This window comes from Pelobates fuscus, chromosome 8 (assembly GCF_036172605.1).
Source record: "Pelobates fuscus isolate aPelFus1 chromosome 8, aPelFus1.pri, whole genome shotgun sequence".
NCBI classification, from domain to species: Eukaryota; Metazoa; Chordata; class Amphibia; order Anura; family Pelobatidae; genus Pelobates; species Pelobates fuscus.
Window position 1 is genome coordinate 81,220,934 of NC_086324.1, and position 17,296 is coordinate 81,238,229.

Sequence of the window (17,296 nt, forward strand, 5' to 3'; positions counted from 1 at the left end):
CGTGTACAGAGCCTTTTTAGGGCCCTGCATGATAGGAAGTCCCTCTAGTGGCTGTCTGAGTGACGGCCACTGGAGGTATTCCTATCAATCAATGTAAACACTGTATTTTCTCTGAAAATACAGTGTTTACATTAGATTGCCTGCAGGGAGCTATAGATCTCACCTGAACAAATACATTAAGCTGTAGTTGTTCAGGTGACTATAGTGTCCCTTTAACTAAATTGATAATCTAAATACCCTGTGTTTCCCACCATTTAGCACTGTAAGACTTTGAAACCAATACTGCACGTTGAAATAAAATGTTTAATGTTTAACTGATATTTAAGGAGGAATATGGAAAAAGCCTGCACAACCATCGGTTCAAACGTGTATTATGACAGCTTTTTTATGATGGTTTACAGTATTTATTTAGTAATAAACTGGAAATAGATTCCTCCGATCAAGGTTAGTGGCTCTTCTGTACCTGCAATCATTTTTACATGCAGACACCACTGTTTTGGTTTCCCATACAATCCTTACACTGTGTAAAAAGGATTATCTAAAGTGACTAACAAATTGCATGTTACATTTGTATTGATTAGAAATGACCTGAAACCACAAAATTGTGTTATGATGAAAAAATGTAACTAATATTTTCAAAATTAGTAATATGGCAACTTCTAAAGATTGTAAACATTAGATACCTCAGTAGACGGTGACATTTTATGGAAAAAAAGACCAAAAAGTCTGAGGATGGGACATTTAGGAATTAGATCAAGACATACATCTCAAAAAGAATTGTAGAATTGTAGAATTGTAGAGCCTTAAGGATGAGGTGGAGATCAATAAGGTTTATGAGTTCAAGAAAGCATGAGACAGATCCAGTGCAGTTTTACGTAGAAAAACATCTTAGAACCTCTGCTTTGTAGATAAGAAAAATGCATTCCGGGGAGGCCTTAGATTTTTTTTTTGCTGGGGTCATCTGTAGGTATGTTGTTTTTAAAAATGTATCCTTTATGTGACATACTTATACGGTTTACTCCAAGCACCATGTGCTCTTCAGAAGTTGTGTATTATTTGAAATGCTGTACAAACAAACAGACTCTAAACCTTAACCCCCACCTCCGCCAGTGTCACTGAAGCATAATTAGCCAGCCTGGAACAAGAGTTCCAGGGTGGCTAATGTCAATTCTGGGTGTATTCCTATGTACAGAATTGCATTTTCAGTGGTCAGCTAATGCTCTCAGCCAAAGAATGTCCAGCAGGATCAACTTCTGCAGCACTACAGAAGCCAGATGTCGTCACTGTCCACTGCAGGACAGTCAGCACCAAGCAAAACCGTTTTCCCCATTATTGTGAGGTGGGGCCTTGAAAATAGAGTTGCCTTTGCAAATTACTCACATCCTCAAAGGAAACATTATAAAAACATACAAATCATTTCAACATTTACAACTGGCAGTACTGGAATACTGCCTAAAATCTGGGTGTACCAGTATCTACAAAACAGAGGTGAGCCAGAGCAATATAAAATAGAAGAACTAAATCCGTACAATAAGAATTGATGTAACAATAAAAAAAAAACACAAACAAACCTGTTGTCATGCAACTTGTTTGAAATTATGAGACTAGAAACACTGGCATTTTAATGGTTATTTATCTGGAATCAATCCAGAATGTTGTTCATTCCACCTTACCACTTTTGAATTGCAATTCACCAGTTGTACAAAGTTGGCCTGGTGTCAAAACTGTGCACAATAGAAATCTTGGTACATTGTGATTACAAAATTGCTAGCAAATGTAAACTTTAAACACCAACGGAATAGATGTATTAATGACCATCAATGATATACACGCATTTGAGCACATTCAATGCTTACTGCCCAATAAGAGAATGAAATATATACCAAGATTTCTTGCATTGAGTTGCTGGATACACAGGTAAGTATTTCAGTCAACAGCCCTGGAAGCAAATTACTATTACATGCAAGAGTTACTCCAAATCTGGCATCTGTCTGTGCAGTTTCATTATACTGCACATACTGGGTTTAAACCTTTGCTGCCAAATTTGCCATTGTCAATTCTGTACACACTGATATGCACAGAGCTGCATAGACTGTCTTTAGAATGATAAGATAACTCTCAGCCAATGGAAGCTAGAAGACAAGGAGCCTTGGCACCCAGAGGGGGTCCCGGATAAGAGGCAAACCATGGAAAAACAGTTTTCCTCATTACCGGGCATTGGGGCCAGGGTACTCATCACATCCTAACCAGTACATGGGTTGATTGGAGTAATGATTTACCAAAAAGATTTGGTGATAACTTGCTAGCACAATGTTAACACAATGTAATGATTCAATTGTAACACTTACATGACACTTTCAGACCTCAAAGATAAGTAGACCCTTCCCAGTGACATGACCTAACTTCCAGTTCTATAGACTGTTACTGTAGATTGCAGGACTGCTGTACAAATATACGCCAAACCACTGAGAATGGTTCTGTGTGGTAATACCAAAAATGAAGAGAATGTAATGAATAGTCTCCAATATAATTAAATATTTTGATTACTATTTCAGAAGGTCAGGAAATATTTTACATACATATATAAAAAGATAAAAAAATGTGTTTATATACAGTTACTAACACACGCAAGCATGTAGAAATTTTGCACAAAAAGTGTTCTGATGCACACAGAACATCGTAGTTTTAAAATACAAAATGTATTTGAAATAGTACATAATAAATCTACTCAACATAAAAGATTTTTACAAGACCAACAAATCCCAGAACATAAAATAAGCTTCTAATATAATAAAAAAAAAAAAAAAAAAAGAGGGTGGGGGTAGGGGGTAGCAACAACCCACAAGGTTTCACAAAGAAAAGGGATCCAATGGTCAAATAGCTAACTCATTGCAATTGTGATACTGTCAGACAGCTTTACCATAGGGCAACAATTGTGTTCTACATTTTTTCATATCAGAGCAATAAAGGGGCAGAAATGGGGGGGGGGGGGGGAGGGGGGGGGCATTTTACTCTAATTTTGCATTTGGAAATCTTCCATAATGGGCTGCTGGTGATGGGGAGTTGGGTTTTAGGGGTATAGTACATATAGAAACAAAGAAACAATTGCACATTATTATTTGTTTTAAAATTGCCCAGAAAAATTCATGTGTTGCAAAGTTCAATAGATTATATAATGTTTCTTTATAAACTTGAATACTTCACAAACCAATATTTTAAAGGATTGTTCAAGATGGAGTGTTTCTTTTTTTTAAACTTCTGGAACTGCAACTTCAAATGTACCTTGGCGTGCTTACAGTGGCTCTCCTGTGTGTTGTAAATCAGCAGAACTGCCGGCCGGAAATGGGGAGGTTGTACATGTTGCTCATGAAAGTTTACACTGGCTAAACACAGGCAAATTGAAGTCAGTTGACATGATATTCCAGAGGGAAAACGCAAAAGAACGGAGGAAGGGGAGGAGGAAAAAAAGTGCTCTCCAGACCATAATTTGACTGCTTCTAAAGCATAAAAAAGGTTTCAAAGCATTTTGCTTTCAATAGTTCTCCGTTTTGACCAATGGCAATAATTAAACAAAGGGTTACCATTTTCCACATCATCAGAATGTTCTGTGAGAAAAGGAGAAATACTGGAGTGAATACAGCAAACAGAAAATGCCTTCATGTCCTCACACTACAAGTGTATACTGTGTACTTGGGGCAGTATCTGAAAATGAAGGGCCTGAGATACTCTATATACAGGCCATTCCTGCACTAAAGGTGCCAAGCAAATATATGAAGGACAAAGCAGAAAAGCAAATAAACTGAAGGCAGGATGAAAAATATAAACCTAAAGTATTTTCCTCTTCTTGATCTGGTAGACAGGCAGGAGTCACTTACTCATCTCGAGATGGAGGCAGGAGCTAGGAGCATTCACAGTTTTAATGCAAAAGCACAGATGAATAAAATCCTCTAGTTGCAGTCAGGCAGTTTTGCAAATAGGGGAAAAAGATTTAGAAAATAAAACCCTAAATTTTCTGTCTTCTTGTGGTCAAACCAGTCTAGTTATAGTTAATTATTCCCTCAATCTGATTTGTGGCAGTAAAGGTCTTTTAGTGCTTTAAGTTCTTCAATCAGTGTCTTATTTTGATTTTCAAGAACTGCCACTCTGTTTTCTAGACACTTCACATATTCTTTCTTCTTTCGACGACATTCCCGTGCTGCTTCCCTGTAGGCAAAGAAACATTCTCCAATTAATGGACAAACAGATGAAACAAAGTAAAAGGAGAAAAGCCAGATTTGCTTTTTTACAAAACATGACACTTTCTCTGATGAATCTGATCAGGGCTAAACAAATCCAGGGCACGGATTGACAAAAATATTGGGCCTGGCACCAATAATTTGTCTCCCTGACAATCAAATGAGCTTAAAAGATGCAAAAAATAAATAAAAATCTGCCAGTTGTTTGCAAGAAATTAAGACTTCTCCACGGATTAGGATTTCCTTGATCTCCAAAGTGGCATCTTCAATTCCTTCTGGAACTCAGATAAAAAGTAGCCCAAGGGTGAAAGGGTATGCTAGAAGTTGTCATTTGTACTGTGGGAAATTTTTATATATTTTATCAGGAAGGATACACTGAGATATCTCTCTTTTTCAAGTATTGTGAGAAATAGAGGGCGAAGTACATATACTTCAGACACTACTTATCTCTCAATATCCTCTCTTCCCTTACTGAAAGAGGTTAAGCACTGTCATGCCGAACTTACATTTCCCCAAATCGATTCCTCTTCTCTCCCTCTCTCAGGATCTGTTCTTCAGTTCTTCTCTTCTGCTCTAGTTTTCTTTAAAACATAAGACAAAGTATGGACTATTTGTCTTATGGAGGTTTCCTACGCCTGACCATCTCTGACCAGCGGAGGAGCAAAGTGTGCTTCATTTCCGGTGGTCAGAGAAATTTTCCCACAATTCTTACCTTTCCTCTGTGTTCCCGCGATGCTTCCTTTCACTTTTCCCGAACGTCTTGTCAAAACTGTGTCCTAACAGAATAATAACAGTTTGTTCATTCAAGTTAGGACGCATTTCGGGACTTTGTTCATTCGAATGAATGAAATTCCGATCCTATTTGTGCTGCGGCTGCATCTTGCAGATAGCTCACGGTATCAGGGAGCTATCTACCAAAAGGCTGAAAGACCTAAATTGGTCCTTCAGACAAAATTTACTAACACTAAGTAAAGATTACTTAGTATTAGTAAATTCTGCCCCTACTCGCTATATCGCGATTAGGGCATGTCTAGTAAACAGTGAGCAGCATGGGGCTGCTCACTGTAAAACCCCCCCACCCCCCTGGACAAAAACCCCAGTACCCCCCTCTCAAGCCCACATCCGTGACGCGCGGGTGGTGGCTATTAAACTGAAGGGGGAACCTAGAGACCTGATTGGCGGGTGGGGGCCCTTAATAGCAATGGGGGGAGGGGAGGATGCCTTTGTCCTCCTCCCGGCCCCCACCCCTGAGCGTCGGGTGGAGGCCCTAAATATCAAAATGGGGGGACACATCTATTGTTCCTACCCCCCCTCCCCCCACCATCCTTGAACGACGGGTGGGGGCCCTAAGTAGCAATTAGGGGGACACACATCTATTGTCCTCCCCCGTGCCCCCACCCCTGAGCGTCGGGTGGGGGCCCTAAATATCAAAATGGGGGGGGGGGACACATCTATTGTCCTTCCCTTGGCCCTCACCCCTGAGCGGCGGGTGGGGGCCCTAAATAGCAATGGGGGGGAGGGGAGGATGCCTTTGTCCTCCTCCCGGCCCCCACCCCTGAGCGTCGGGTGGAGGCCCTAAATATCAAAATGGGGGGACACATCTATTGTTCCTCCCCCCCCTCCCCCTCCCTCCCGCCACCATCCTTGAACGACGGGTGGGGGCCCTAAATAGCAATAAGGAGGACACACATCTATTGTCCTCCCCTGTGCCCCCACCCCTGAGCGGCAGGTGGGAGAACCTACCCCCTGACCCCACCCGATGGGTTTTTATTTAGCATTTTTAGGGGCAGAAAATGAAGATTTTAGAAAAAAGAAGACATCAAATGGTAGGGGCTTGTTTCTATGGTCCCCACCCGCCAACCCATGGGTCACTCAACCCCTTGTGTGCCAGCAGTGAAGTGAATATGGTACACTTCTGGCAATGAAAGGGTTAATGAAAATATTACCCAGTTCCTATATTTTGTCTGTGCCAACCCTGAATTTGAACATAACGAAGTAATAAAAACCGTGATTTTGTCTCAAATCACATAAGGTCTACTAGACTTAGAATACAAGTACCGTATATACTCGAGTATAAGACGAGTATTTCAGCACAGTTTTTGTGCTGAAAACCCCCCACTTGTCTTATACTCGAGTGAGTGTCTGTATTATGACAACTTACATTGCCATGATACAGAAAAGGACCGCCAGGCTCATTACAAGCCCGGCGGTCCTGTTGGAGGCTGGCAGAGAGCTGTTACTTACCTTTCCTGCAGCTCCTGTCAGCTCCCTTCTCTCTCCTCCGGTCCGGTCAGCTCCCCTGTCAGCACCACTGTAAGTCTCGCGAGAGCCGCGAGACTTACAGGGGAGCTGACCGGACCGGAGGAGAGAGAAGGGAGCTGACAGGAGCTGCTGTAAAGGTAAGTAACAGCTCTCTGCCAGCCCCCCTCCTATACAGCCCATCCACTGGACCACCAGGGAATGAGAGCCCCCCTCCCTGGCCAGCTAACAAGCAGGGAGGGGGGCCGAAAAAAAAATCTAAATAAATAAAAATTTTAATAATACAATTAAAATAAAATAATAATATAAAACAAATATTAAATATTAAAATAATAATAGTAATATAAAAAAAAATAATAAAAATGCCCACCCCCCACCAAGGCTCTGCATCACACACACACACACACTGCACTCATACAAACACACTGCATTATACACACACACACACACACACACACACAAACACACTGCACTCGCACACACACACAAACTGCATTCATACATACACCCTGCATTTATACACACACACACTGCACTCATTATATACACACACACACTGTAAATAAATATTAAATTAATATAATTTTTTGGGGATATAAATTGTATTTAGAAATTTACCGGTAGCTGCTGCATTTCCCACCCTAGTCTTATACTCGAGTCAATACGTTTTCCCAGTTTTTTGGGGGTAAAATTAGGGGTCTCGACTTATATTCGGGTCGACTTATACTCTAGTATATACGGTAGTTACTATTTTATGTGCCTGATAGATAATACTTTTTCTACTACCAGACAAAATATTTTTCCAGTGGGAATGCAACTTGATTCCCAAAATCAGGATTATTTCCTAAAGTGAGAACTCAAAGAGAATTTTTAATTTAGGGCCAGAGTAGCAAAACAAAAAGAATACTTGACTTTTTCCAATTCAGCTATTTTGACCTTAAATTTTAAATAATTTTTAAATTCTCACTTTAGTGAATAACAATAGTCATGTTAGCAAAAATTATCAGCAAAAATATTGCCTTAAGATATCCTTAGGTCTGAGTTGTATGTGCTTGCCTGTTGCAAAAATATTACATTGAAATGTCTTTGTAAATATCTGTGACAAGATATTTAGTTTTAAATTAATAAAAAAAAAAAATGGGTAGAATTCTTAAACACTATAGTCACCTAAATTACTTTAGCTAAATTAAGCAGTTTTAGTGTATAGATCATTCCCCTGCAATTTCACTGCTCAATTCACTGTCATTTAGGAGTTAAATCACTTTGTTTCTGTTTATGCAGCCCTAGCCACACCTCCCCTGGCTATGATTGACAGAGCCTGCATGAAAAAAATAACTGGTTTCACTTTCAAACAGATGTAATTTACCTTAAATAATTGTATCTCAATCTCTAAATTGAACTTTAATCACATACAGAATGCTCTTGCAGGGTATAGCAAGCTATTAACATATCAGGGGATAAGAAAATCTTAATTAAACAGAAAATGCAATAAAGAAAGCCTAAATAGGGCTCTCTTTACATGAAGTGTTTATGGAAGGCTGTGCAAGTCACATGCAGGGAGGTGTGACTAGGGTTCATAAACAAAGGGATTTAACTCCTAAATGGCAGAGGATTGAGCAGTGAGGCTGCAGGGGCATGTTCTATAAACCAAAACTGCTTCATTAAGCTTAAGTTGTTCAGGTGACTATAGTGTCCCTTTGATTAACTTTTTTTGGCAAAGTAAAATTCCTGATTGCAGGTGCAGTACGGCTGCCATCAACACCACACATTGTATGTGAGGAGTGGAACTTTGGTTAAAGGGGCACTATAGTCACCATAGCCACTACAGCTTAATGTAGTGGTTCTGGCGTCTATAGCCTGTTCATGCATGCTTTTTAATGTAAACAGTACTGTTTCATAGAAAATGCAGTGTTTACATTGCTGCCTAGGAAATCTTCTAGTGAGTCACTAAGACGGCTAAAAAGAAACCAAAAAACAAAGACCAGAATGAGAAGTTTCTGATTAGTATAGCCTCTTCCTGGTCTGGTGGGAATAGCTGGGGACATCACTTACCTGTACAAATTAAGGAACTTTAACCCCTTAAGGACCAAACTTCTGGAATAAAAGTGAATCATGACATGTCACACATGTCATGTGTCCTTAAGGGGTTAAAGGAGAGTATTTAATCAAATATTTTATTGGCATGTTAATTTATTTTATGTAATGAATCTTAAGAAATGATGTAGCCTGTAGCATAGGGTCTCTTTCTAGCCACTTCCTTAATCTCACAGTTCAACACAACAGTAACAGTTAACACTATTCTGATATTAAAGACAATAAGAGATGTCAATAAAGAAAAGGCTAAAACAAATATAGTTACATTCAGACAGAAATATTTAAGAAAAGTTACTCATTTTGACATTTGTACTTAGATGCACTGTTAACTAGGTTTTCAGGACTGTAGATTCTTCGCTCATAAACACCTGTCTACCAAGTACTTATAGAGAAAGTGGATTTCACTCATAACAACTTTTTAAAATACAAAACATCCACAATGTAAACAAAGCACCACAATTCTCAATTACCTTGAATCTTTATTACAGGCTGAAGAGTCATTTAAATTAGAGACGAGATTGGTCAACACAATTCAAACTATAAGCTCATATTTTAAAGATTTTGGTCAGCATACCAATGCACACTCCCCACTTAATCACCATCATGATTCCAGTCTGAGAATATGCAACATTTACTTACTGGTGCAGTTGTCTAAGCTGGTTGTCAGTGCAATAGAACACATGCAAAACAAAAACTTTTAATAGCAGGATAAAACTAGCTGGGATTAGATTCCACATACCTGTTTTTCATGAGCCTGACTTCTCTCTTTCGTGCAGCTTCTTCAGCAGGTTGAGCAGGGAGGGCCGGAGAGGATGCCATAACAACGCCCGGTGCGATTGTGCTTGTAGGTGCTGTGCGGATCTGATAAGTCTGTACATCTCCTGAGGCAGCTGACAAACCGTAATAAAAAGTATGTTTCATTAAAACATTTTTAGTATGCCTCTTATAAACTTAGGTAAGGTGTCATGAATCAATAATTAATTCCTCAAGTTAGCCTTCCACTGCTTAGAGGTCCCAAGCTACTGAATACTTTTCTGAAAGTAATCCACTCTATGGAATATCCATCATCTAGCATTCTTGGTGAATCAAGGTTTAAAAAGACTAAGCACTAAATCCAACTTTAGCTTAAAGGAACACTATAGTGTCAGGAATACAAACATGTATTCCTGATACTATGGTCCTGATGTGGCATTTTAGGTGATCAACCCTGCGCCAATCGCACTGAAAGGGTGGCTGAGATTATCAATCATGAGGATCTCAACCAATCCAATGCTTTCCCATAGGAAAGCATTGAAAGGCTATTGCGAATGTGCAGCAAAACGCTGTGCAGCATCTCCTCGCAGAACATCCAGTGTCTCCATGCACAGCGCGGAGACACTAAATTTAGGTGCTGCACACAGTGCAGCACTGGACGGAAGCACCTCTAGTGGCCATCTGAGTGACTGCCACTAGAGGTGTTACTTTTTCTCTGAAGAGGCAGTGTTCACATTAAAAAGCCTGCATAGACATGTTGTGGAGTCATTAAGCTATAGTGGTTCTGGTGACTATAGTGTCCCTTTAAGGAAAGGATTCTGGTGCATAGATCATGCCCATGCATGATTTCCGTGGCCACCACGGAAACGTTAAAAACAAAACAAACAAAATAAATACGATAAGTGTTACTCAAAATGAAGTTATTAATGTATTAACTTTAAATCATGTACTACAAGGTTCTCATCTGCCCTCTCCTGTACTCTTGGCTGATCACTTACGGTCAGCCTGTGAGTTCTCTGTCTTCTTTGATCTCATTAACCCTGTGTTGCTTACTAGCCCTCTACTAGTAAACTCTGCTGCTATGTTATTGGCATAGCTGTAAAAATTAAAAAAATTATCTCTGTAATTTAGCTTGCACTATCATGATAGGATTTGTTGAATATTGTATGGAAAAATATAGGCTGTAGAGGGGCTGTGCACGCAGTTCCCACTTCACAACAACAATTAAAATGATAAGTTGAAACATGCTCTTAAGCCAGAAAATAGGTGGAATGTCATGGATTGGAAAATAAAAACGCTTACCCTGTACCACAACTTGGTTGCTAGGAACCAATATTTGTTGCCCATCTGTGGTTTGCGCATACTGTAGAATTGTGGTTCCAGGTTGTGTTGCTGTTGTATTGGCCATAGTTAATGTTTGAAGTCCTTGGACTCCATCTGTGCCATTATTAGCCAGCTGTATTGCTCCACCCTGTGTAATGGCAACTGAATGATAACAGAAAACATTTAACTGATCAGCAGGCTGTAAATCATTATTATACACAAACTGTCTGTTTTGCCATTTCATTACATAATATTGATTTATACACATTTAGATGCCGGATATATCTATCAGATTAAAACATTAAACATTTTTTTACTAGTATTAAAATGCTTTTATTTATAGAAGTGGCAGTACTTACTAGTGGGTTGCCTGCACTCCAAAATCAAATTGAGAACATATAAAACATCAGTCTTACTTTGGCAACTCTAGAGACCCAAAATATATTGTATGTATTTTATGAAAATTATATATATATATATATATATATATATATATATACCGTATATACTCGAGTATAAGCCGACCCGAATATAAGCCGAGGCCCCTAATTTTACCCTAAAAAATGGGAAAACTTATTGACTAGAGTATAAGACTAGGGTGGGAAATGCAGCAGCTACTGGTAAATTTCTAAATAAAATTAGATCCTAAAAAAATTATATTTAAACTGAATATTTATTTACAGTGTGTGTATATATAATGAATGCACTGTGTGTGTGTGTATGAATGCACTGTGAGTGCAGTGTGTGTATGAGTGCAGTGTGTGTATGAGTGCAGTGTGTGTATATAATGAATGCAGTGCAGTGTATATGAGTGCACTGTGTGTATATGAGTGCACTGTGTGTATATGAGTGCACTGTGTGTATATGAGTGCACTGTGTGTATATGAGTGCACTGTGTGTATATGAGTGCACTGTGTGTATATGAGTGCACTGTGTGTATATGAGTGCACTGTGTGTATATGAGTGCACTGTGTGTATATGAGTGCACTGTGTGTGTATGAGTGCACTGTGTGTGTATGAGTGCAGTGTGTGTGTATGAGTGCAGTGTGTGTGTATGAGTGCAGTGTGTGTGTATGAGTGCAGTGTGTGTGTATGAGTGCAGTGTGTGTGTATGAGTGCAGTGTGTGTGTATGAGTGCAGTGTGTGTGTATGAGTGCAGTGTGTGTGTATGAGTGCAGTGTGTGTGTATGAGTGCAGTGTGTGTATGAATGCAGTGTGTATATAATGAATGCAGTGCAGTGTGTATATAATGAATGCAGTGCAGTATGTGTATGAGTGCAGTATGTGTATGAGTGCAGTATGTGTATGAGTGCAGTATGTGTATGAGTGCAGTGTGTGTATATGAGTGCAGAGTGTGTATATATGAGTGCAGAGTGTGTATATATGAGTGCAGTGTGTGTGTGTATGAGTGCAGTGTGTGTGTGTATGAGTGCAGTGTGTGTATGAGTGCAGTGTGTGTATGAGTGCAGTGTGTGTATGAGTGCAGTGTGTGTATGAGTGCAGTGTGTATATAATGAATGCAGTGCCGTGTGTGTATGAGTGCAGTGTGTGTGTATATGAGTGCAGTGTGTGTGTATATGAGTGCAGTGTGTGTGTGTATGAGTGCAGTGTGTGTGTGTATGAGTGCAGTGTGTGTATGAGTGCAGTGTGTGTATGAGTGCAGTGTGTGTATGAGTGCAGTGTGTGTATGAGTGCAGTGTGTATATAATGAATGCAGTGCAGTGTGTATATGAGTGCAGTGTGTGTATATGAGTGCAGTGTGTTTATATGAGTGCAGTGTGTTTATATGAGTGCAGTGTGTTTATATGAGTGCAGTGTGTTTATGAGTGCAGTGTGTTTATATGAGTGCAGTGTGTTTATATGAGTGCAGTGTGTGTATATGAGTGCAGTGTGTGTATGAGTGCAGTGTGTGTATGAGTGCAGTGTGTATATAATGAATGCAGTGCAGTGTGTATGAGTGCAGTGTGTATATAATGAATGCAGTGCAGTATGTGTATGAGTGCAGTATGTGTATATGAGTGCAGTGTGTGTATAATGAATGCAGTGCCGTGTGTGTATATGAGTGCAGTGTGTGTGTGTATATGAGTGCAGTGTGTGTGTGTATATGAGTGCAGTGTGTGTATGAGTGCAGTGTGTGTATGAGTGCAGTGTGTGTATGAGTGCAGTGTGTGTGTATGAGTGCAGTGTGTGTGTATGAGTGCAGTGTGTGTGTGTATGAGTGCAGTGTGTGTGTGTATGAGTGCAGTGTGTGTGTGAATGAGTGCAGTGCAGTGTGTATATGAGTGCAGTGCAGTGTGTATATGAGTGCAGTGCAGTGTGTATATGAGTGCAGTGCGTTTATATGAGTGCAGTGTGTTTATATGAGTGCAGTGTGTGTATATGAGTGCACTGTGTGTGTATATGAGTGCACTGTGTGTGTATATGAGTGCACTGTGTGTGTATATGAGTGCACTGTGTGTGTATGTATGAGTGCACTGTGTTTATATGAGTGCACTGTGTTTATATGAGTGCACTGTGTGTATATGAGTGCAGTGTGTGTATATGAGTGCAGTGTGTGTATGAGTGCAGTGTGTGTATGAGTGCAGTGTGTGTATGAGTGCAGTGTGTGTGTATATAATGAATGCAGTGCAGTGTGTATGAGTGCAGTGTGTATATAATGAATGCAGTGCGTGTATGAGTGCAGAGTGTATATAATGAATGCAGTGTGTGTGTATGAGTGCAGTGTGTGTGTGTGTGCGCACACACACACACACACACACACACACACACACACACACAGTGTGTGTGTGTGTGTGTGAGTGCAGTGTGTGTGTGATGCAGAGCATTGGTGGGGGCTGGGCATTTTTTTTAATTATTATTTTAATATTTTTTTATGTTGTTATTATTTTTTTGTTATTATTTTAATATTAATTTTTTAAATTTATTATTTTTATTATTAATATTTTTTTTTTTCGTCCCCCCTCCCTGCTTGTTAGCTGGCCAGGGAGGGGGGCTCTCATTCCCTGGTGGTCCACTGGATGGGCTGTAGGAGGGGGGCTGGCAGGAAGCTGTAACTTACCTTCACAGCAGCTCCTGTCAGCTCCCTTCTCTCTCCTCCGGTCCATGCAGCTCCCAGGTCAGCTCCATCTGCAAGTCTCGCGGCCGCGCGGAGCGTTGCCACGGTAATCCGTGGCAACGCTCTGACCCCGCGGCTCTCGCGAGAGTTGCAGAGGGAGCTGAGCTGGGAGCTGCACGGACGGAGGAGAGAGAAGGGAGCTGACAGGAGCTGCTGTGAAGGTAAGTTACAGCTTTCTGCCAGCCCCCGGTCCATGTCTGTATTATGGCAATATAAATTGCCATAATACAGACATTGACTCGAGTATAAGACGAGTGAGTGTTTTTCAGCACAAAAAATGTGCTGAAAAACTCGTCTTATACTCGAGTATATACGGTATATACACACACACACACACACACACACAGGGGAAATCACACATAAATAAACTAATTCTTGGTTGAGTAAAACACCAGCAAAACAGGGCAATAGAAAAAGTGAAAATACAACTTGAGGTTTACACGACAAGAATTTAAGCTCTCTCAGCCATTTGGCTTCAGTCTTAACAGAGAAAGAGGTATGAACAGAGTTTCACAGAAAGAGAATAACATCAAGCTAAGTTCCCCAAGGTTAAATCCTGTAAAAAGATATTAAGAATTCAACAGCCCAAGGATGACGGAAGGAAATTGCTCCTATGGATGAGATATGTACTCTGAGGGACAACAACAATAGACTTTTGGAAAAATCTCAGATTGAGGATAATTTCAGTAACTGCTGTTTCCAAGTGTGAAATCTCAGATTTATTGCACTTGTCATAGGAGCGTCTTCAAATTATGGAATTAAAAAAAATTCTGGATAGTCATCTGGTTCATAGCAGGTTGGAGAGGACAACCTGCCCTTTCAAAAGCCAGGCTGATATTTTTGGATGGAGGATCAATACGAAGACTGGATGTTTCCAGTAAACTGCAACAGACAGGCTGAGAAGACTGGTAGACCCTCCTGGGCCAGAAAGGCAGGATTGCCATCACAGAGTTTCCATCAATTATAATTTATCTGAGAACTTTGGGGATCAGGACAATGAGATTAAAGATATGTCACCTGGGTCATATTTTTTTTGCTTTTGGTAACAGGGTCCATTCTGCTGGACTTAAGAGTAAGCATGGTTGACCTGGTAAAAGAAAAACAAATCTTTGATTCTACTGCCTGTTAAAAAAAGAGGGCAAAGGACTTTGCCCAAGAAAACAAACAGTGATTATTATTCAGGGAGCTGCTATATTATTATTATTATTTTATTATTTATATAAGGGCTTTACAAATTTGCTTTGATTCTAGGGGCCAGCAAAAAAAGTTAGGAGCCAGATTTTTTAAAAACTTGCATAGTCTTTATATTCAACGACAAAAATACAATTCTTAAAAGGGACACGATAGTCACCAGGACCACTACAGCTTAATATTGTGGTTATGGTGTCTAAAGCCTGTCCCTGCAGGCTTTTCAATGGAAACACCGATTTTTTTAGAGAAAAAGCAGTGTTTACATTGCTTCCTAGTGACACCTCTAGTGACCGTCACTCAAGGGGTTTCCTGCGTCAGTGCTGCACAGTGTGCGGCACCTACGTTCAGCGTCTCCATGCTCTGCATGGAGGCACGGAATGTTCCCCATAGAGATGCATTGATTCAATGCATCTCTATGAGGATAGGCTAATTTGTGCAGCGTTTTGCAGCCAATTCTATAGGAAAACATTGGATTGACGGAGATCATCAAGCTTGATATCAGCCATAGAGGCAGGGCCAGTTGAGAGGAGACCAGCATTGTGTGGGGAAAAAGAGAGTAAAACTCCATTCCCTTGCGAACAGAAGGGGTCTGGTAACCTAAACACACACACCCATATACCATGACAGACAGACAGACAGACACACACCCATATACCATGACAGATTGACCCGTACACGCACACACCCCCGCCTTGACAGACACACACACACACACACACACACCCGCCATGACAGACACACCCCCCCCGCCATGACAGACACACACGCACAACCCTGCCATGCCATGACAGAGCGAGACCCATATACTTACACTATGACAGACAGACAATGCCTGTGGGGTCCAGTAGGCGACCGGCTCGGTGCTCGTGCAGGTGGGCGGCTGGCTGCGCATATTGTTGCCGACGGAGAGGGAGCTGTGATGTCTCTGCTCAAGCACTGCTGACGTTCCGGCCCCGGGTCCCACTAAGCGGCACGCGGGAGGGCAGAGCATAGACATCACAGCTTCCTCCTCGCCTGCCTACTATTTGCACAGCCAGCCACCCGCTGCACGAGCACCCAATTGCCGCCCGGCTCCATAATTCCCTAACTGGCTTCCCGCCACTGGGCTCACATATCCTGGCGCCTGGGATTTGTCGAGACCTGATTTCTAAAGCACCAGTAAATTCCGTAGCGCTGTGCAATAATCTCCCCTCACAAGAAGCTGAATCTTTGGCCCAAGAGTTCAGTCAGATGACTTCCTGGGCCACTTTAGATAAATCAAAAAGCCTTGTTCGTTCCAGAGCTTCCAGGGTCATAAAAGAAAGGAAGTCCCCCACTAACTGGATATTCATGAAAATTCTTTTAGGAGGGTGATGCAGAAAGATTTTTTTTTTTTGCCGTTTAATGCCAATATCCATAACTCGAATCCCAGCCACTACATTCCTCATTATGCTTTACATTTTAGATCAGAGCTAAGAAAGGTTCTCCTCAATGCTGATTTGACCTTCGTGTCCAAGGAATCTTTCCGACTAGCCAATCAGTGAATTAGACAAGTAGTTGTGTGGCCTGATGGACAGGAAAGACCATGGCAAATAAAATATCATATATATCGTCTTGTGCATACTATGTAAAAAAAAAAAAAAAAAATAATAATAAAAATAAATAAATTTAAAAAAAAAAAACAATCACAGTGGAACAAGCTACTGAGCTCATGACCAGCTCAAGATCCAAATAAAAAGGGAACCTTGGAAAAGTAAGCAAGATCCTCAGCATAACCCAGCAACCCTTCACCAGAACAAGAAAACCTGGCATTTCATTAAACTAACACCAAAAAACTAGAAAGTATTTGCAAGCTTGACTTGAGGGTCAGGAAAGATGGGGGAAGATCTCTAGTATAGTTGCTCCCTACAGCACAGAAAACGATGTCCTTGGGCTGGAACTAAAGATGTTTCTGGTCTGCCTGGTTTGAGATATAGATATATCTATCTATATCAAAAGGTATCTATCCAGCTATGGGAATGAAGGCAAGTTCCCGCAGCACCCTTATGTATCTATGTAGGTCTATATCACGAACAGAGTGTATCAACATGTTTAATATTAACTAACAATAACCTAGCTACAGAGCTAAAGTGTTTGTCCAATCTGATATATTCTATTTAGCTTGCATGGATTTTCTTAGGGTCTCTCCCTTAAGTTCAGATCATAATATAAAACTTGTACTACTTATTCAATGTGCCTAGAGGTGCACCAGCTACACCTTGCAGACAAGGTCCAACAGACACATAATTACTTTTCTAGTTTTGCTGTATCTCTTGCACAAAACGAGAACATATAAAACATCAGTCTC

At 40.6% G+C, this 17,296-nt stretch overlaps 1 protein-coding gene across 2 annotated transcripts in view; it reads right to left on the reverse strand.

The window, feature by feature from the left end:
• Positions 1 to 2,989: 2,989 nt before the first annotated feature.
• CREB1 (cAMP responsive element binding protein 1) overlaps positions 2,990 to 17,296 on the reverse strand; it is a 52,631-nt gene continuing 38,324 nt past the window's right edge. For both annotated transcript variants that reach the window (XM_063430120.1, XM_063430119.1), the window contains 3 exons: positions 10,644 to 10,826; positions 9,328 to 9,478; positions 2,990 to 4,203 (listed from right to left, as the gene is read on the reverse strand). In XM_063430120.1, coding sequence (XP_063286190.1) covers positions 4,059 to 4,203; positions 9,328 to 9,478; positions 10,644 to 10,826 — 479 coding nt within the window. In that variant the 3' untranslated portion in view covers positions 2,990 to 4,058. The remainder of the gene's footprint in view (positions 4,204 to 9,327; positions 9,479 to 10,643; positions 10,827 to 17,296) is intronic.